The sequence below is a fragment of the Python bivittatus genome, unplaced genomic scaffold, assembly GCF_059951505.1.
Source record: "Python bivittatus isolate LINGU-HERP-01145 unplaced genomic scaffold, Pbiv_v1 ctg000350_np1212, whole genome shotgun sequence".
In the NCBI taxonomy this organism is placed as follows: domain Eukaryota; kingdom Metazoa; phylum Chordata; class Lepidosauria; order Squamata; family Pythonidae; genus Python; species Python bivittatus.
Window position 1 is genome coordinate 23,354,897 of NW_028277074.1, and position 21,833 is coordinate 23,376,729.

A 21,833-nucleotide genomic window follows, 5' to 3' on the forward strand; every position below is an offset into this window, starting at 1 on the left:
GCAGCGCTTGTACAAACCAACTACTCTGTCTCTTTTTTTTTGCCAAAGGATTATTTACCAACTAACCATTAGACAAGAGCAAAGAGTTGTGTGTTTTCTGTTTCTCTTAGCTACAACTAATGGTTGTCTAGATTTCGGTAGTCCAAATGCAGTGTTGTTGATGAACCAGTTCTGGTGTATGGGAAAAAGGTGTTAAGGTGTGGAAAACAGTCAGTTATTTTTACTATTATACAGGGCAGCAACCATTCTGTAGGTCAATAGGTTGATCTTTCCTTTAAAATACAGTAAATAAAGTGGCTGTAGAAGCTAGGATTCCAGTCCTACTTGGAGCCCAAACAACAAAAAGCAAAATTCTGGTACTATAGCCAATATTAATAAAAGTAACATTAGCCTTCTTGTGGAATTATTTCTTTGGTCTACATAGTGGGGCTGACAGCAATCTTTCAGGCCTGGCTGTGCTTTAATACGCATACCACTCCTTACACTCATGTGAATTAGAAAGGTGTCTGCCTGAGTCACTTGTGCATACCTTCTTCTTGTTTTGGGCTTAAGTCACGATATCTGCTTTGGTAACAGATCTGGCCCATATCTGTCAGAGGTCATCTTTCTCACTCTCTACAAGTACTGACAAGAGTTTGGACCCTATTCTGCTTTGGCAATGGAGATTCTGCACATAGAAAGTCTCAGGGAGGAGAGAAATGGGGTGAGGAATGCCTCTTTTGGGGCCAGTTACTTGCAGAAGACTCATGGATCTGGTCCTGCTAGTTTTCTGACCTTATGGGTGGGATTGGTGAACTGCCACCAAAGAAGCATTCATCACAACTTCTCTCCTGCTCACTTCTCTCCCCTTTGGTTTTTCTGCCTTCCATGGCAACAGAAACAGGGGAAAAGAAGAATAAAACAGGGATGAGAATGGTAGGAAAGGCAGGAGAATGAAGGTACAACAGTCTCCCAGCATCCAAGGGCCCACTTTGCTGAAGCGATGGGGAGGCTTTTGTACTACTGTATGCAGTATAGGCACCATGCAGCTTTGATGGTGCAGTATCTCAGATGGGGAGAGGGAGGGATTTTGTAGCCAGCAACCTTGCAGTAAGGCTGCCATGGAATTTCTATGGGCTGAAGAACTGCTTCCATCCGAGTTCCAACTAAGCATCTCTTCAGCTGCTCTGAGAGTAAGTGTATCTTTTCAGTGCTGGGACTAAAAAGACCTACTTCCCCTCTTTTTTTTTTCTCCCCATTTCTCCTAGCACTCATGAGTTGGGAAGAGAAATGGGCTTTTTAGGCACAGTGGGAAACCCCTGACTCTCCTACTGACTCTCTGTTGCCAAAAGGCAAATATTTGGTCCTGAAAATCAGTGGTTGGGAACACAGAGTGTATGTACCCATATTAGCCTCAGGTGATCATGAGCAGCAGGGCAAGCTCCTACACTTACAATTATCTAGAATAGATTTGCCACAGACTGGCCACTCAGAATCTTATGCTGGCGGAAGCTGAATAACACATTTTTGAAGTGAAGCAAGAAAAGATATGCCTTTGCGGTGAGCCAACGTGTGTGCATATGTGTTGAGGATGATGTTATACATTATATTCTCAACAAACAGTGGTACATTGTCACATCAGGGCAACCAGGTAGTGCAGATGAGCCCTATGTTCTCTATGTTAGTCTCTGTCCTCAGGCATGATAGAAGATACTGTTCTATTACTTATTTGAATTAAGATTCAACTGTTTTTATATTGTTTCTATATACAAATTTTAGTATGGTATACCAACTCAGTCCAAATGACTAATTTAATTTTTAAATTAAACTTGTAATCTGTAGTGTTATATGTGTATACACACACACACTAAATAACTATATACTATATAACTATATTACTATTACACACACACACACACACACACACACACACACAGTATATAAGACTTGTTTCAGAAAAAGGGGGAGGAAAAAAGAAAACCCCGTATATTGAATTACAAGAGAAGGAAAAAAATCCCTAAAGGAGAAATTTTTTTAAAAAACAAACAAAAAATCCTGTAAGTAACTAGATAAATCTAAAAATTCAAAAAAATCACCTAAACGCTATCTGTTGGTTCATTTAGAGAAATATAGGTAGATCTCACACTATTACAATTATATAAATTTCTTTATTTTTTTCAACATTATGATTCAATCTTTAAACAATTAATCAACACATTTTTACTGTTTCTGTTATTGTTTTAATTGCTGTCAGCTACCCAGAGTCACACTTGTGAGATGGGCAGCTATACAAATTAATTAATTAAATATTGTCTGGTTTTACCTCTCATTCAGTACAGAGCTGATTCAAAGGATGAGAGTTGACAGATTTTGTTAAGACACTAAGATTCTGGGATATAAAGCATAATCACTTTTTCTGTAAAGGTCCAAGCTCAGTGTATCAAAAGTTCTTTATAGATTGAAAAGTTCCAGATTTGGAGGATATAATTTAACCAAACACCTAACATCATTAACCCTTAATTAACTTTGAAGAATCTGGGTCATGCTAATAATAACTAACCAAAAATGAACTGTATATAACATATGTACCAAAGTTCCTTCAAATGTATTACATCATCAGCATAAAAAAAGATGAGAGCCAACTATTTTTAAACATTCTCTGAGGAGTCAAATATACCCTGAAGGTTTTTCTTTTTCTTGGCAGAATTGACCTTTTAGGCCATAAGAAACTATCTAGCATTCTTTAAAATCTGAAGTTCTTGATAGAGCAATATAGGAAATTCCAATTTTCTATTCCAAAATTTTGTCTATGGTATATCAACTCAATCCATATGACTAGTTTATAGTTTGCTGTGCTGTATTTAATCAAATCACTATCAAAAAGCATTAAAAACCACTTCTTTTTCATGGGCCCATATGAAGTCCACTTAAAATAAATACATTTTTATATTTTACTTTTCAAGTATAGAGGTTATTATTATACATGATGGACCTTTTAGTTTAGAGGTTCCTTATTTTATCTTATATTAAATGGTATAATTTGTTTTATTCTACACAAGTCCTGCTGTTATAAGTGCATAATAAATTAAGCTACTACTACAACTATTTATGTAAAAATACAATTTTTTCTCCAAAATTTAATTTTAAAATATGATTCATCTTTGCTGACAATATGGTAATATAGCAGATTTCTACCTAACCTTTTGGCAGAGGACAGTTTGCTTAAATTCTGGTCAATTTCAGGTAAATACAGTAATTGAACACCCCATGTTTAAGCTTGTCCTACAGACATAGCCTTTATATGAAATGGGATGAGGTGAGCAATCAGTTTCTTTACCTCAGATAGCAAAATGCAGTGAGCTCTTTATATATATCGTCTATGCCATACTTTGCCATCAAAATGGACCAGCTGCCAGCCTCTAAAATTAAGTACTGCAGAACGTACTGAGGTCATAAAAAATAGCTGTAATCTCCACCCCAATATACGGTTCTTAACGATGAATTACATTACAAAGTTGTTGCAAATTATTTATTTTGGGGAGGGAGAGTATTTTAACATCAGTCCCGGCAAGGGGCCACATGTCTTATTATGAATCTATTCAGCTATAAGCAACTACAAAAGAAGAATTTCTGAAAATTTTATCAAACTAGGGAACGTTTTTTCGCCTGTGTTATATATTTTTATTTTACTTTTCATCTTCGTTGTAAGCTACACCAACAGCTTTGGTTATACAAGCAGCAGCCTATAAATAAATATTGGCGGGAAACCACAAGGCATAAATGATTGCGTATTTGTAGGTCATTACCAGCGTGTAAAAACGACACTGCCTTTGTAAGTCAGATTCCGGGGCGTTTCTTAGCCTCTCCTGATTTGCCAATTGCGTAAGTCTTATTTTACCGATTCCTTTCCTCTTGGCTACTATTGATGTTACCTTAAATGCGTGCGACGCACTTTGGCCGTGACGTCATTTACGGACGCCGGAGAGTGTCGGAGTTCAAGGCCTGCCGAGCGGCGTGTCCTGTTCCGAAAGAAGGACGTAGTCATTCGGGGACTATGGCCCCCGCTGCTGTCCTCTCTGCCGTGCAGCCTCCTGAGATCCAGTTTGCTCAGAGGTTGGCCTCCAACGAGAAACGGATTCGGGATCGAGCGCTGAAAAAGCTACGTGGCTATATCACGCTCAGGACCCAGAGTGTCGAAGGTAAGATTTAGAAGAAGCACGTGGGACAAAACATCGTACCAGGCCAGCGGTAAAGACGAAAATACACGTGTTATAGATAGGCACGGGAAGGACCCTCTCCAAAGCTATAGAAGCGAAAGATGGGCTTTAGGATGATGTATATATGAATAATAAGTGACATACCTGATATATTTTAACGGGCAAAATATGACAAATGGATATTTGTATGATTGCACTTAATCTTACATAGTTCTCGGCTAATAAGTGTGTATTTTCTGTCATATAAGCAGTTGCAGGGCAAGTTTCAATTTACTTCCTTTAATAATGGTTTCCTTTTGTGCTTTAGGTTGCTTCAGTCAAGAAGAATTGTTAAAAATATGGAAAGGACTATTTTATTGTATGTGGATGCAGGATAAACCTCTCTTGCAGGTATGTCATAGAATTATGGAGTTGAAAAGGACCATGGGGATCATCTAGTCCAGGGGTTCTTAGCTGGCAGGTCCACAATCCCTTTGAGGGTCCATGGATGCATTTCATGGCATCTGTGAACTTAGATGGGAAAAAAATACAATTTTATTTTCATATATATTACTATATTACATAATTGTTAGTTTTAATATTTTGATAACTGTACTTGAGCATAATTGGTTTCCATAGATTTCACCAGACTCTCAGAGGGGTCCATGGCGCAAAAAGATTACGAACTCCTGATCTAGTCCAACCCTCTTCAATGTACAGGGAAGCTAATTAAAGTTAAACCATCCATGAGACATGACGGTCCAGCTTCTTGAAAGCCTTAGAGATGGAGAACCTTCAACCCCCATACATTGACTACTCCATTGTACATCTAGTACAGATCTTACTAGCAGGAAAATGTCCCTTATATTTAAACAAAGGAGCTGCAATTTATATCCATTACTGATCCTAATTTCTGTGGAATGGAAAACTTACTCTTTTACTTATCTGAACCTTGATACCATCTCTTAGTCTTCTTTTCTCCAGGCTGAATGTCCCAAGTTCCTTCAGTCTGTCCTCGTAGGACATGTCCTCAAGTCCCTGTATCACTTTTGTTGCCCTCCTCTAAACCTGTTCTAACCTGTCAATATCCTTCTAGAAATATGGTGCCTAGAATCATACACAGCACTCCAGGTGTGGTGTCACCAGTGCAAAGTAGAGGGGAATAAAGACTTCACACATCTTGGATACAGTATTTCTTCTGATGCAGCCCAAAACTGTGTCATTGCTTCTAGCAGTTGCTTTACACTACTGGCTCATAGCTTGTTGTCAACTCAGTGCGTGCCTTTTATTTTTTCCTTACTAAATGTAATACTGTATCTTACATCACTTCTTGTTGAGGGAATATCATGTTCCTCTCAGACTAGTCTTCCAACCTCTCCAGATTATTTTGCAGTTTCATTCTGTCATTCTGGGTTTTTGTCAGATCTCCCGATTTTGTGTTATTTTGTGAAAACTTGCTAAGTAGCCCATCAGTGCAGTTATTCAGATCTTTAATAAATATGTGACTATACTGGGGTCAGGACAGATCTCTGCAGAACCCCACTAATTACTTCTCTCTAACTCAATGCAGTCAGTAATACTGACACTCTGAGTGCATTTAGCCAGCCAGTTGTATCACCCAAACCACATCTCAACAGTTTTTGATAAGAATTTCATATGGACCCTTGTCAAAAGTTTTGCTGAAATTGAACTAGACTGCATGTTATATCCACAGCATTCCCCTTGTCCGTTAAAATAGTTGTCAAAGAAAGATTTGTCTCACATGACCTATTTTTGACAACGCCATGCTGACTGTTAACAGTCACAATGCATATAAATGGCCTACTTTATTATCTGTTCTGACATCTTTCCAGGCATTGATACTGGTAATTACTGGCGTCCTCTTGGTTATTCCCAGTTTAGGATTTCTGAGTTTTTTTTAAATACACGGTTATGGAATTTACTTTTTAACACTGTGTTGTATGATACTCTTTTTATTATTATGGGAAACCAGGGGGAAGCAAGAAGTCAATGAATCTTTGTTGCTTTATAAAAGCTTTTTGTTCAAAATTTTACAGCTAGCTTAATGCAGCTGTGGAATCAAAACACAAGACTCAAATACAAAATAATCAAGGTTTCATTGCAGTTTTTATTAGACAGTGCGCACTGGAGGGGACCCACCAAGGGTCAGTGGGAGACACTCTCCTATAGGAAAAATAGATACCCTGATATTTATACACTTCTACAAGAAGAGGAAGGGAAAAAGAACGCATACACTTACATATTCATATGATGATGCAGGCATACCTAAATAAGCAATACTTCTCAAGTTACTTTCTGCCTCTTGTCTGTCTACTGTCTTCAAGGAAAATAATAGTATCACAAAGAAGAAGAAACAAATTAGTTCAAGGTGCCAAATGCCAGGAAAAATGCATCCTCCTTCAAGACAGATGCCTTGGTATACAGGGATGTTTGTGATAAGGCTTTTTACAACTAGCCTAGTTCCCGCCAGCTTCAAGGGTGCTGCACATATCTTTTATATTTCAATTTTATTAATGCGATCCCATTCATCTGAGGCCTCTAAAAACTTGCTTCTTTCACCCAAAGATGTATTTTCCTCACACAGCTATATTAAATCTGGTATTAGTATACTGTATAATATACATGCTCATCTGTTACTCATTTATAGACGTAAGGGAAACACATATTCATTGGTATTCATAATAATTTACCTGCATTGTATGCTACCTACTCTTTGGAATTCCAGGCAGCAATAGTATTGATGGGTTCAATAATAGGTATTTTGACTATTGCCCCCAAATTTTCCTTTTACTTCTACAGGAACGAGGCTGAAATAGACAAAATTCTTTATGCCAAGGCAGTGAATTCATACTTGAGATGGTATTTGTGTTGAGACATGCCAAGCTTATGTCAGCTTTTCCCAACCTAATACTTTTCAGTTTTGTTTAGGCAGCAGTTCGTATCATCCCAGCCAACATAGCTAGCACAAATTTGGGAAGGCCCTCTGCTGGGGAACCATTATATGTATGGTTCATAAATTTAAGCTATTACATTCATTTTTGTTTTTATTTTTAGGGGTTATTTTCTGACTATACTCAGAAATTAACTGGTGAACCTCCTCATATTTGCAGCTGTATAACAAATTGTTTATTCTATACTAATTGATTATCAGCTTTTAAAGTAATTAACCATTTTGGTAGATTAATATTCTGGTATACTGAAATCGGAAATATAAACTGACTCTCAAGGCTTGTCCACAGAATTATAACTTAAGAGTCTCATGATCACATATCAGGCTGTTGGAGCTAAGAAACCTCTGTACACAGTTATGAGTGCTTGTTCTGTCTTCAGTGTCAGAGTGCCTTTATGTTTAACTATGACAGAGGAACTTAATCAAGCTAAAATTGTATTGGTGCTTATATTATGTCAATCATCAAACAGTTTTCTGTATTTAGGGAAGGTCAGAGAGCAATATTCAGCCTTTCTGAATATTGATAGGAATCTACTTTTGTGACGTTGCATACTAAACAAAATTCTAAATTTCTAGGAGGAGTTGTCAAATAATATATCACAGCTAATCCATTTAATCGAGAATATGGATACTCGTAAGTCTCTTTATATTTCTTTCTTTTATATTCTGGAGCTTGTAGCCAAGGCTTTGTATTGCACATGTAGGAACAGTGCAAGGAAGAGTCAGATTTTGGAGCCTGAAGTTTATTTCCTGTAGGCACATCAGTTTTCTTAAACAGCAACAGCAGCAATCATATTTCTACACATATCATTCTGGAGCAGAGTATAGCAAGCTGGCATTTACTGCAGGCCTGCATATTAGTAATAATATGAAGGGTTAAATGGCAACAGAATTGAAATTCTATATAGCTTTATAGTCTGGAAAGAAGTAGCAAAAAAGCCCCAAATTTGAATGGTTTTAAAAAGGGTTTAGATAACTTAAGTCAAAATATCCATTGGTTTGAGGACACTCTCTCCGTCTTTTAGCTTTTGTATATTTTTGTAAAGATTTTTATCGCTTTTTATCACTTTTTTATTTGTAAGCTGCCTAGAGTCACTTATACATGAGATGGGTGTATAAATTTGATTAATAAATAAATAAATAACTTTATATTGCTGCCAGTATGAGAGGCAATGCATCTCTGAATATAAGTTCCTGGGAAATATGGATAGGAGGATGCTATTGCACTCTGTTCTCCCCCTCCTTACTTTATCACCCATGGGGAATCCCCACTTCTTCCTTAAAGCAGGCTATGGATACCCAGGGCTTCACTTCCCTTGGTGTGTCTGCTGCTGGGAATCTTAAAGATTAGTTTTTCCATGATATATGAAAAGTGACTGAAAATATTGGAGAAGAACTATTTGTAAATTTTTTTAAAAAAAAGTACAACTAATATGGAACTTAAACATTATACTGGTTTCTCAAAAACAGGGCACTTGTTCATACAGACTTTCTGGCAAACCATGAATCGTGAATGGAATGGATTAGACCAATTGCGGCTAGATAAATTTTACATGGTAAAGTTAAATTTTTCTTCCCTTTTTAAAGGCAGTTCCTTGAGAAAGAGTGGGCATAGAAAATGTCAAGAGATTTATTGTTCCACAACAAAAGTTTTACTTTCGAAAATGGGATTGGTAATATAACAAATTAACATTTATTTTCAATGCCATCATTTTCTCATTTAAATAATGTAAGGTGTGCTATTGCCATATGTTCATATTCTTATTAAAAAAAAACCTTCCTAAGCAAAAGGAAATTTGTTTGAAAATAACTTGTAAATCATAGTAAGCGCACATTATTAATCTTAATCCATTATTTTATTTAGTTACTCGAATAATTAATGTATACTGCATATAAAATTAATGTAACATTACTGACATTTTTAAAAAATCTATATATACATACATACATACATATATATATATATATACACACACACACACACACACACATACACATACACACATGGCATGGGTCCAGGCTACCTGAGGGACCGACTCACCCCATCACATCGACTCATCCCATCCGGTCAGGCAGAGAAGGCATGTTGCAGACCCCGTCAGCGAGAGAATGTTGGCTGGCGGGGCCCAGGAGGAGAGCCTTCTCTGCCGTTGCCCCCGCCCTCTGGAATATTCTCCCCCCAGAGGTGCGGCAGGCCCCTACCCTCCCGACTTTCTGGAAAGGACTAAAGACCTGGCTCTGCCAGCTTGCATGGAGCAATAAGAGTTTTAACCAACCCTGGGGGTGGCTGGTGCCCTGATGACATTCCCTGAACCTAAAACTTGATAGTTACCATCAATCCTTGGAATATACTTATTTATTTAGGACTACTCTTATATTGTATTTTTAATTAATTTTATCTTTTCTGTAAAACCACTTTTTAATGAGAGGGGCAGTGACAAATTTGATATATAAATACATAAATAAATAAAAAGTCAATGGGGAAGCTGGCAGGGAAGGTCATAAGTCACTCCTGCCATTTTTTTTCCTCAAGCCCCACGAGATCCCAAAGATCTCATGCTCTGTAGCACCTCCCCACCCACCAGCACTCCGTAGCGTGCACACATCTGCCCCTGCCAGCCAACCCGTGCTCCCTAGTGCCTGCCCACAGCCCCTGCTGGCCCATCCACGCTGCCTAGCACTGGCTCATGGTACCCACGCTCTCCCCAACATTCTTTGCCTGGGACTCCCACCTCTTCCCACTTAACAACCTGTGCAGCACTGGGGTTACTGTCGGGCCTAGCCCAAGAAACTCCAGGAGACCATGTAGAATCAATCCAGCAAGGTTTATTAGCTACAACCCCTTAACAAGAATCTTCCCAGAATGAAACCAGTTCCCAGGCCCAGCCAGTTCACACCAATGGAATTTCTTAGGGAGGTGCCAGTCTCCTCCACTTATCTCTTCCTCGCTCCTCTGGAGATGAGAGCATATTCTTTACTCCCCTCCCACCATTCCAGTCCATCACAGTTACGACTGCAACGGGAACTGCTGGGATTGCCACTAAGTGATGCAGTCATGTGACATCACATTTTACGACCGCATCGCTCAGTGATGGCAATACCAGTCCCAATTGCCATCATAACCTGAGGACTACCTGTATTTAATTGATAGGGAATGACCAATCTTCTCTAGCACCTGGTTTTTGTTTAGTAATCATATAAGCAAACAACATCCATTTCCATTGCACTTCTGTATCTTTCCAGTTTTGACCTATTGTTTGAAAGAACATAAGCTACAAAAACTAAGAAGTTTTCCCAAATCAAATTAATATTAGTATACAATCACATCATATGAATGATTTTGCATTTTAAATATTTCATTTCCAACAGTTATCTAAAGCTGCCTGCTCTAAGGCCATAATAAGGTTTACATACTTAATGAAGCCACCAATTTCTTCCTATCAACTTACATAGGTGTCCAGGAGACATGAATAACATTTGTTGAATTCTAATTTTAAATCTTCAGAAATGTGATACATGATCTTCCATGGATGTTCATATGTATTATTAATCCATGTCTTCATTCTTTAATATCTATTTCAGAGTACTGTAATACAATAAAGAATTATTGCAGGCTTATTGCTTTGTAAATAACAAGTTATTTACCAAGTCAGGCTAATGGGAACTCTGTTGTTTCCTAAACAAATGCTAAATCTGATCTATATTAGTTAAGAACTGCAAAAGTTCATTTAACTGCCCAGCAGCTGTGCTTGTTGTTGAGATGATAGGAATTATAGTCCAATGCATCTGGAAGATTTGGGAAAACTGGCCTAGTCAGTTCATAGATTTTCATGATATTTATAGAAGGAAACAGTTGAAATGCACTTTAGCTTGGTTTTTATGATTACATCTACTAAGCCATTTTAAAACTTTTTAAAACTATCAAAAAATTGATTATATATTTGTTATAAAATGAAACATGCAGTCTAGAGCCCTCAAATTATGCTATACCTCAGCCACCATAATTCTTAGCCAGCTTAGCACCTAGTTGGATGACACTACTGTAAGAATTAAAAATTATTTCAAATACTGTATAATTCCTAATTGGCATTAGCACTGACCACAATTCAGAACCCATATCATGATTTGAGAGTCCAGCCACAAATAACAGATTAGATTAGAATGGTTGGCCTGCTTGTGTTCCTTCCATCTCGTGCCTCAAATCTATACATCCTTTCCCACTGTAAAAACGCTGTGCTGTATTCAGTGAATGAACAAGACATCAGACTAGTCATTTCCACTCCTGCCATTTTTGGACCACAGCCAAGTCCCTTATTCCACTCAGAAACAATTCTGTGCATTCAGCCAACACAGCATTGGGTCTTAAATTCATGCTGTGTGAGCATACGGTTCCTCCATGCAGGGTAGAACCTATCCTAAAATGTGCACAGAACTTCTCTATGTTAGTCATGTTCTTTCAATACACGAAGGGCTCTCCTAAAAATTTAATTACAATTTCCCCATGATTTGAAAAAATGGGATACATCTTTTTTTCTAACCTAGTTGATCCGCATGATGCTGAGGCAGTCCTTTGAAGTTCTGAAAAGAAATGAATGGAATGAAAGGTAGGCCATACCTGATGTTTGTATGTATCTGATTTCACATTGTGCCAGGCTTGTATGATTTTGACATTATCAGTATATATGAATTCACCATTGTGTTAGTAAGTCATGTTTTATGGTGTAACAAGATTTGTAAACATGGCTTAGCATGATAGATAGGTGTATTGATTTCTGTGATGTGAATATTTATATGCTTAGCTACCAAACATAGCATTTCATCTATTAAAAATACACTATTCTAGTCTACCCAGTGATTACAGACCTTTGAATAAAATGCTCTTGATTATAAGCATTTTACTATTCTTTACTATTTGATTTTCGTGAAGGTAAGGCAGAGTTAAGGTATAGCAGAGCAAAAAGAAGGAACACTGGAAGTAGTAAAATTGGTTAGATTCACTTATTCCCATATTTGCCACTTTAGACTACCGCTTTCGGTCATAAGAAAGCATCATTTGTGACTGGGGTAGGCAGTGATCCCCTTAGGTTTTTTTTCTTTTGGCCTCTGTAGTCCCAAGATCATGCTGGTGATGTTTGACACAAATTATGGAGGTATGATTTCCCACTGGTTTGGGGAGTGTTGCCCTTCTTTGTATGTAATGCTGTGAAACAGGGAGGGAAAAAAACCCCCCAAGAAGTATAATGCAATAGAGGCAAACCTCATTGTTGCAGAATTGAAATAACAGTGAAACTAAAGGTTGGTTTATAAATAAAAATGGCTTAGTGGTTTGATTTGCATTATTGTTTAAAAAAACCTGTGATAAAGGTTTGTAGGCATGTTAATTTCACTTGCTTTTTAAATTGCTTTTTTTTCTTACTAATTTAAATTGCTTTTATTTAAACCAGTTTGTCATTGTTTAAACTTTGACCCTCACTCTGTATACTCCACATGTCTGACCATATAGGATATGAAACCTATGTAAATTAAGAGCTTTTGTTAATATTATATCAGAACTGTGTGGGCATTCCCTTTATATGACAGCCCACTGAAGACTATAAACATTTTTTTCTGTTGTTGGGGCCCTAGCAGTGCAGTGATGCCTACTTACTTAAAAGGAAGGCGTGTTGTTTTAATTGGACCTCTAGATAAGTGAACACAGGACAGCAGCTTACTCTGGAAATATTAAACTTCCATATTGCTGTGGAGAAACAATCTTTGGCATACTTTACTTGATCATTCAGTACAAGCCAATGGCAGCTTCTTTTGGGGCAGAAAATCTACATGAAGTTTATTTTAACTGAGTGTACTATGAGCATCAACCATCTGCTCATTGATTTAATCTCATCTAATCTACAGGCTCTGAATCCTCCCATTACTCTTATACTGCCCTTCTATACCAAAGACACAAAACTGAAACCAAGCTGGGAAGTTGCGTTAATTGTGCCATTAAAATGAGCAGCTGCATATTTTTATAAAATATGGTAGCTCTTCAATTTTAATTAAATTACAGATCCTGCTCAGTGAAACTGATACAAGATACGGGAGTGCTTTTTAAAATGAAATATTAAAATCAGATCTTCTCAGCTAATTATTTTTAAAAAGTGTATATACTAGTGAGGAATTTGAATCCTGTTTCAGGGTCTGGCATGTACACATCTCTGTTCTTGTTCTTATATTACATGAAGATGAAACTGTCTGGTCCATGCTTTGCCAAATGTATTTACGTGGGAAGGATTCTTTTGGACCTGACAAAAGATCATATGATGTAATGCAACTGAATGGGCTATGCCACTTACTTTTTTTTTTTTTTTTTTACATTCTTTTCCAGTTTAATTGAACCGTTTCTCAACATGTTAATGACGGAAGTTATGCACCCAGACAGCCATGCTCCCATTGGTATTAAATTGCATTTCATTGATATCTATCTGGAAGAACTGGCTAAAGTTGGAGCTAAAGAGGTCAGAAGCAAATTGTACTTACATGAAATTCAGGCTTCCCCAAGCTAGCACCCTCCATATGTATATATCCATCTTACCCATCCCCAGTTAGTCTGGCAAATGCCAGCTGGGAGTAATAGGAGCCTTAATCAAATACATCTGGAAAACACCAGGTTAGGGGAAGATTATTACACTTTACATCAAACTTCTTTATAAAATATATTGAAATCAGTGGTGTCATATTTTTACTATGTAATGATCTAAAGCTCAGTTTATTTTGTGAACAACAGTGCCCTGATTTCCTTGACTGTAATACTATACAGTATTTTGGTTGAAATTTCAAGGGTTGGCTTATCTGTGGTTATATATGGCAATCTTTAAAATGTATATTATATGTGTATTATAGAGCTACACTATTAATTTAACCAAATCATCCTTATTTAGGGCAACTTATGAATAATCAATATTTTTCCTCTCTACTGATAATCTGTAAGAAACTATATATTTGATAGATTCTCAGCCTATTTGTCACAATAAATCTCATATAGTAGCCTACAAATATAAACATAAAAATATTATCAAATCCTAAAAATAATATTCTATCCACAGGTCACCTTAAATAAGATCAAATAAACACAATAAGCACAAATAAAACAACACTGTACTAAAACTTTAATTTTAGTATATCCAGAAATAGATTAGAAAATATCTAAACGATGCAGAAAGTGCTTTGTACTTTCTATCTATACAGTATATAGAATAAACTGCAGTCGTGCAAGGAGTGATGGTAATAGTGATGTCTTTTCCATCTTTCTGGTTTTCAACTGTTTATATTAGAAATAGTACAAAATCATTGTGTTACTGATTATGTCAATACCAGTAAATGCTGAAATAACTATTGTACAGATTAAGAACTGCTCAAAATTCTGAAAGCATTTCAGTTGATTATGTAATAATTCCCAAATAAACTCTACCTATTCTCATTACTTCCTTTTTCTGGAATCAGTTATTTCAGTTTCAGGTAGCTCTTGATAATCAGATTTTGGGCAATGATTTTAGAACAGATTGATCATAGTTATGTTGAACTAATTTTTGTATTTTATATTTGCAGCTCACAGCAGACCAGAATATCAAGTTTGTTGAACCATTCTGCAAATTCATTGCCAGGACCAAAGAGTATGTTCATATCTTGACTTAATAATTATATTAACCCTATGTATTTTTAGAAATAGTAAATAAATGTCTGAATGGTGGTGCAGAACAAAAGCAAAGGCTACTGGGAAGGGACATAGCATGCTCACTATGAGACAAATATAGGACTTTTTTTAAACATGTCTGAAAATAAAAGTATGCATAACTGTAGCAACCACATCCATTTCTTTGTAGTGATTATAGAAATGTTTGTTCTTGATTCTCCTGCACACACATCAAAAAATTAGAGAAAATATTGGATTCATGTGATTGTCAGTTTTTCCTGTCTTTTTTTCTGAATGACTCAGAACTCATTTATGAGTTAGGCTACAAAGAGGATCCATTAACCACATGCCTTAATAATCTTTTTCCCCCACCCATCTTTTCACTGTTCAGTCATCTTATGTTACAAGCCATAATCTGTGGTATCTTTGAAACCATTGTGGATCAGTCCCCATTTGCCATAGAAGATTTAATGAAAGAACTAGAAACCAGCAGTGATGTTGACAGTTCATCAGAAGATGAAAAATGGAGTGATGAAGAAGATAAAGAAATGGCCAGAGGTAAGGATCTGGTCTCTCCGATGCTTGCTTTGGAAACCTCTAGAAAAATTAGTCCATTGTCTTCTGCACAGAGCTTCCTTTTAGCACCATACAGAAACTCCTGTGAATCTAGAAGGCACCAGTTGTCAGCCCTCCCAGGTAAACCAGACAGGAAACACGACTAGATGAACTAATTTTGCTTTATTGTAAGTCTACATTAACTGAATCTTGCAAGTCTGAAAGTACAAATCTCCCGCCCTCCCTATTTACTGCCTGAGTAGTTATGGTGGTTCCTTCCTAAGTTTCTTTCTCTGGCTGTTACTCTGTTGCAGACTCCTTTCTCTTTTATCTGATTGTTCCCTAGGCAGCATCTCTTTCCTCCCCCACCCCATCTTCCAAGGTCACCCTCACATTCCATCACACCAGTTCATTTAGAAGGGAATGGAAACGTAGAGGAATCCATCGTTCTAAAGAGATGCGTCCTGACACCTGTTTGTTTTCTAAGCAGAATTAAAAATGTTGCTTTGCCTGCTAGCAAGCCTCTATCCAATATTTTTAAAATACTATGTGCTCTTACTTCCTCCAGCTCTCAACACTGACTTCAGGTGTGGCATCTCTGCTGAAAGCTCTACTTATAGGCTATATTCAGTGTTAAAGGAGATATTTTCTTCTCGTATATCAGGACTTCTCTTTAGTTCCTCAACTACGTGCTCTTCAGATGTTCTCTAAAGGTCCTCTAATAGATTTGGTCATACAGTGACAAGTAGCAGGACCTTGTTATTAGTAGATAAATGATCCAAACATTTTCTTCGAGATATTCAGCTTCATTGGTTAAATGAACTCCTATAAAAGCAGGAAACATTTTTCCCATGATGAGCACCAATGAAGCAAAAAGTGAGTGGGACTAAAGTGGGTAGGATCATCCATTCTGTTTTTGACACCTCATTTTTATCTTTGTTTTTTTCTTTATAATGTAGACAGGGGCTTGTCAAACAAACTCTCTCCAAGTTCAGAGGCACATGGTAACATTTTAGAAGATATAGATGCTAACATTGGACCTGTTCTTCAGGTAGGCTTCACCTTTAGCAAGCAATACTAGTTGAGAATTATGGGAGTTGTGGTTCAGCATATCTGTAGAGTATCAGGTTGGGGAAGACTGATGCAGGGTTTGAAAACTTCTGAATAAAGCTGATAAACTGCATTGGCTACTTCCTTTTCAACACCTGAAAATTAAATTAAGCTGGCTACCAGGAGTTTTTTTCCTTGCAGAATTGGTAAAATGCAATATTGTGGGGTTGTTGACAACTATAAGTTGCACTTCAAGTTCTGAGGAACATCAGATGCCATTTGAGCAATTTGGCATGTATCGGGCTATAAACAATGAAGGCTCAAATCTTCCTGAACTGCACCTTTATATCTTATTGTGATTTTTTAAAGAAGAGGCCTAACTGCTGTGGATTTAATCCCGTGGTAGGAATTTGAGTGAATTTGGACTAGTGGAGAAAAAAGTACATGTTTTGGATGGTAATTAGAATGGTGTTATGAAACTAAAGTTTGAGCGTCTTTGGGCAAAATGATTTTTAAAAAGCTAAAATGATCTAAGTTGCTTTTTTTTCTTTTGACAGTTTGATTATAAAGCAATCGCCAACACAATCTTTGAGTTGGGCAGCAGAAAAAACACGCCTGCTTTTAACAGAAAGCGTCTCTACAAAATGGTTAAAAAGTATGTTACAGCTTGAAATTCTTATGATGATTTCCCTGGGCGCTCTTTTTTTCCTTCACACTTAAGTTCATTCCTTTTTATCTCATTTTTCCACACCAATAAATACAATATTTTCTGTTATAGAAAGTTTGCAAATGAGTAAAACAATATAATCTCTTTTCACTTCTCTTTCCAGGTTTCAAGATCTTGCAGAAGGTAAGACTTCATCCTTTTGTTCAAGCCTTAAAAAAAGCATAACAGGAATAGAAAATATACAGCAGTGTTGGATTTGTGGCCCTTTGAAGGAATAGTTGTCATTTTCCACATCAGAGCTTAAGGCAAAGGTGAAAATAAAGTCTGAGTTGTTTTCTAATTCCGATGGTTTTGTGGTCATGTCCGTATAGTGATCTTGGGAACAGCATGGAAATATTTGCCATTCCGTTCTTCTGAGGTAGTTTTGGAATTCTCAGACAACTCTACAGTCCTAGGATTTCCTGGTGGTCTCCCAATCATGCACAAACCAATCTGAGCTTTCCTTGCCTCTTTCAAGATCAGGTGACATGCCGGTACCTGAGCTGGGCTTACGTGAAAACGTCATCACATAAATCAGATTACAGTACTCTTTACAGCAGGCGTGAGAACCTTTTTCCCCCTCTGTGGAAAATCACATACCAGTTGGTGGATTCAGTGCCAAAAATATATGGGGCCAGCTACTTTTCCCTCCATTCTTCCCTACCCATCAGGCTTCTGTAAGATGGACAATTCCTGTTCCAGCAGTCTATTGTTTTATTGCATTATTATAAAGTGCAAGTAGTACATTATATTATTTGGGTACAGTGATATTTATAGAGTGTTGACTAGAGATTAACATTCTGATGATTTAGATGTCATTGTTAACTATGACTCTTAAAATGTTAATGTTTATAATTATAAGGTTGCTTAAATTTTACAATTGCAAACTGTTCCAGCACTCTTAACTGATACAAGGTTCCTTGCAGTTAAGCCTGGGACCCTGGTTACCTACCACTGATTTCAATTTGATCCCTTGCCTTCTTATTTAAGTAAATGCTTTTATCGCTAGTAAAAGATTCACCATAGAATACATGCACGAGTTAAAAAAAAGAATTCATGTTAATGCGGGTGAAGAATCTTCTCAAGAATATTTGACTTGTGGAAGTTCTTATTCCAATGTTCTTTTCAGGGAGCTTCCCTCAAGATGACTTCCCTGAAGATGTTTCTACAGATGAGGATGATGATACCTTCAGCAGAAGGAAATTGAAAAGAAAATCTGGTAAACCCTTAGATAAAGCTCAGCTGGGAAAAAAAGGTAGAAAAAGAACACCTGTCTATCTTGCACTTGCTTATCACGTTAAGCAGTTATTTTTAATCAGTTGAACCAGCCATAGAGGTCTGGTTTGTACATAGTACTAAACCATAATGAGTGGTCTGCCTACTACACTAAACTAAAAATAAATCACATTATGGTTCAGCATTATGCATAAAACAGGCATTTCATATAATCTGCTAATTTAGACTGTTGCTATAATCAGTTTCATGGGGGGCAATATTTTGGTACTGCAGACAAAATCACCTGGTTCTTAATTTTGATAAATTTAAAATTCTGGTCTTTGCTAAGAGAGTCACTCAATAATCCTGGAGAGCAGAAGGGCACAAGTTACTGTAGCTTACTGCATTTAAATACCTTGGGGTGGTTTTCCACTCTAAAGGCACCTGGAAAGCACATCAGAATCACGTAGTGCAACTAGCTCTTAGGTCTACAAATGCTGTTAAACACTTCTTTTATACAAGCGGAGGACAATTAATCCTTGCGGCATTAAAACTTTTTGAGGCCAAACCACTGGCCCAAATCCATTATGGGGCACAAGTAGGAATTTATGCGAAAAAGGATGCACTGGAAACAGTGCAAACAAAATTTTTGAGATCAATCCTTGCTGCACCCAGTGGAAAAGCAAATGCCCAGTTAAGGCTTGAGACAGGAATGCCCGCAATCCAGGTAAGGGCTTAGAGGAGGATGGTAAACTACAATCTGAAAATCCAATTCTTTCCAGTTAGACTGGCCCCTTTAGTTTTAATAGACAATTTTCCTTCTCCCTGGAAACAGGCCATAGAGCAGAAGTTGGCACTATATGGACTTTCTGTACCATTCCTAATCTCTTTAGGATACGACCAAGCCAAACAGCTGCTCACTCAGAGAATAAGGGATATGGAATTTCAGACTGAAGTTAATAGGCTGCCCCAATATGGTAGAAATTGGATAAATTTTATTTATAATTTTAATTGTGAGCTGCCCAGAGTCACCCTGGCATATACATTTAGATGATGATGATGATGATGATGATGCACTTGGGAACCAGCAAGATATCTACAAAGTCTAACTTTCCCCAAGCTGAGAATAGCATTTTTCAAAGCCAGGCATAACATCTTACCATCTGCAATGCTGCAAGGCAGATACTCCAAAACCCCATTAACTGAGCGCACCTGCCCATGTGGGCATAAGATCAAAACCATTTCACATGTATAACTGCATTGTAAACTCTATAGGGATATCAGGTCTGCTTATATTCTGCCCTTAATATGTAAATTTCCAGGAAGACCAGGCAATTTCTCTGTGAACCATCTTCTACAAGATTTGAAACTGTTTATCACCTGTGCAGCAGCCAAATTCTATGTTGCCACAATGAAAATAAGGCATAACTGGTTACGGAAATAATCACTTCTGTTTTATTTATCACTTTAGAGTTAACATATACTAGCTATCTTGTTTTTAGATATTTTACTCCATAGTCTGTAATATTTTAGATTTACACTCGCACAAGTAATTAATGCATCGTTATAGCAGTGTATGTCACATTTGTATGTATTATTTTATCTTTGTTACACTAGTATTTTATCTCATCTTCAATTTTACTTTGGTGTTGTATTTTTTTTAATAATTTTTTACTGGTCATTGACCGAATAAACTATTATTATTATGTTTCATGGGAGGAAAACCTGCTGAACACAGTATGACTTAGTAACAAGCAGGCAGTAATAACTTTATTGTCAATAACAATAGTTCATATTAAATTTAACTGTTGTAATAGAGTGTCCTCTGCGGACAATGGAAATGGCTTTTGATGATGGACTATAAGTATTGACTGAAAGCAACAGAGCAGTGTGGGTAGGCTTAGGGCTTTTCCATAAGTATAAAGAGTTCTGATGTGAACGTCATCCATTATAATAATTATGATTTCAGAAAGTATCTGAAAATGCATATGTGAGAATTAATGGCAAGATTAATCATGGTTTTTGCAATCAGAGACATGTTTCTTCATTTAAAATTAGAGTTGTCTTACCAACTTCTCTCATGAGAGGTCTATTCAACTTAATATCATTTAATTTCTCTTGACAGACAACAATCAAACCCAAAAGAATGATAGTGAGGAAGAAGAGGCCAACACAGGACTACAAAAGAAAAGGAAAAAGAGAAAGAGAAAGTCTAATCAGATATCTGATGTTTGCACAGCTGCTAGAAATAATGAGAACAGACCAGTCAGTGTTGAATCCAAAGTGCCAAAACCAGACAAGGAATCCTCAAATATCAGGAAACGACAGAAGTCTTTAAGTACAGAGGCCAATGAATTGGCTTCTACAGTGATTCCCATTGAAGGACTCAGTGATGATTCATCCTTGAAGTCATTGACTTGTTTAGTTAATGGCATAAAGAAACATCCCCCCCAAAAAAATGACAGCCTACCAAAAGTTCCTGTAGAAATTGTGTATCAGAATGGACAGAATAATAATGGCAGCGAAGAGGACCCTGGCTACTGTACCATTGGTAAAATTATGAAAAGGCAGCAGAAATCAAAGCCAGAAATCACTGGAAAGGTTTTTTTTGAGGATAATGTTAAACTGCCAGGGAAAAAATGCCTTGCAGAGTCAGAACCTATTGTGCTCCAGAAAGTCAAGTTGAAGAGAAAAAAAAAGTTGGGGAATTTGGTAAGGATTACATATTCCAAACAGAAAGTAATTGGCTTGAAAATGCCAAGAAAAATCAAGGAAATCCCAAATTCCACAGAAAGATATGAACTTGAAAACAAGAAGAAGAAGAACAAAGTAAGTGGATACACCCTGTTGTATTTTTCAAACTAAATCATTTTCTAGATTTATTAATCCATTTTGTGAAATGGAAAAAAAAAACATCATTACTTTAGTGCAGTTGGTTAATGGTAAAACGGCATCAGTAATTTAATGCTGTAATTTCACAAGTTAATTTTAATCTAAAATTCTACATCCTTAGGCTAATTAGTTGGCCAGCTGAAGGGAAGATTGTTATAAAAGGCTGTATCCTAACATGAGCCCTACTAAGACATGCTTCTGAACTCCATAAGAGCTAAAAGAAAGTAAACAGGCAAAGACTATGTAGCACACAAGTCTGCCCAACATCTCTTCTTCTATTTAGCTGAAAACTCTTAAATGTCCCCTGCAATCTTCACCTGGTATGTACAAAGGTCTAAAGAGAAGACCAGACGTTTAGGGATGTTGAGAATCGTGCCTTTGTGTGTGCCCTCCTTGTTTATTTTTAGGTGACTTCCTCCTCAGGGCTATATTTAAGCCTTTCATCTAAAACACTGATGTTAAGCAAGTTTTGCTTGTGAATGGTTGGAGAAATAAGGAACAATTTTTAAAGGTCACATTTTAAATTGAACAAATTTGGTATGCCCTTAAAAGTAAATCTTTTTATTTGGAAATTACATTAAAAGCATAGCTTTGCTC

The 21,833-nt window shown here is 36.9% G+C and overlaps 2 protein-coding genes across 9 annotated transcripts in view; one reads left to right on the plus strand and one right to left on the minus strand.

The window, feature by feature from the left end:
• Positions 1-21,833, minus strand: part of HSF2BP (heat shock transcription factor 2 binding protein) — a 124,102-nt gene that overhangs the window by 81,552 nt on the left and 20,717 nt on the right. For 3 of the 4 annotated variants that reach the window (XR_015796801.1, XR_015796800.1, XR_015796802.1), the window contains exon 3: positions 17,835-18,316. The exons of the other annotated variant lie outside the window; for it this stretch is intronic. The gene's annotated coding sequence lies outside the window, so the exon portion shown is untranslated. Of the gene's footprint in view, positions 1-17,834; positions 18,317-21,833 lie in introns of those variants that run through there. 4 annotated transcript variants of the gene reach the window in all.
• RRP1B (ribosomal RNA processing 1B) overlaps positions 3,890-21,833 on the plus strand; it is a 34,383-nt gene continuing 16,439 nt past the window's right edge. For 2 of the 5 annotated variants that reach the window (XM_088144713.1, XM_007437925.4), the window contains exons 1-13: positions 3,891-4,178; positions 4,504-4,586; positions 7,723-7,780; positions 8,617-8,702; positions 11,689-11,750; positions 13,514-13,643; positions 14,734-14,798; positions 15,210-15,376; positions 16,333-16,424; positions 16,981-17,078; positions 17,254-17,273; positions 18,259-18,384; positions 20,470-21,173. In XM_088144713.1, the coding sequence (XP_088000839.1) occupies positions 3,917-4,178; positions 4,504-4,586; positions 7,723-7,780; positions 8,617-8,702; positions 11,689-11,750; positions 13,514-13,643; positions 14,734-14,798; positions 15,210-15,376; positions 16,333-16,424; positions 16,981-17,078; positions 17,254-17,273; positions 18,259-18,384; positions 20,470-21,173 (1,953 nt within the window). In that variant the 5' untranslated portion in view covers positions 3,891-3,916. Of the gene's footprint in view, positions 4,179-4,503; positions 4,587-7,722; positions 7,781-8,616; positions 8,703-11,688; positions 11,751-13,513; positions 13,644-14,733; positions 14,799-15,209; positions 15,377-16,332; positions 16,425-16,980; positions 17,079-17,253; positions 17,274-18,258; positions 18,385-20,469; positions 21,174-21,833 lie in introns of all 5 variants that reach the window. The other 3 variants (XM_088144712.1, XM_025172991.2, XM_007437924.3) reach the window with 3 other exon arrangements.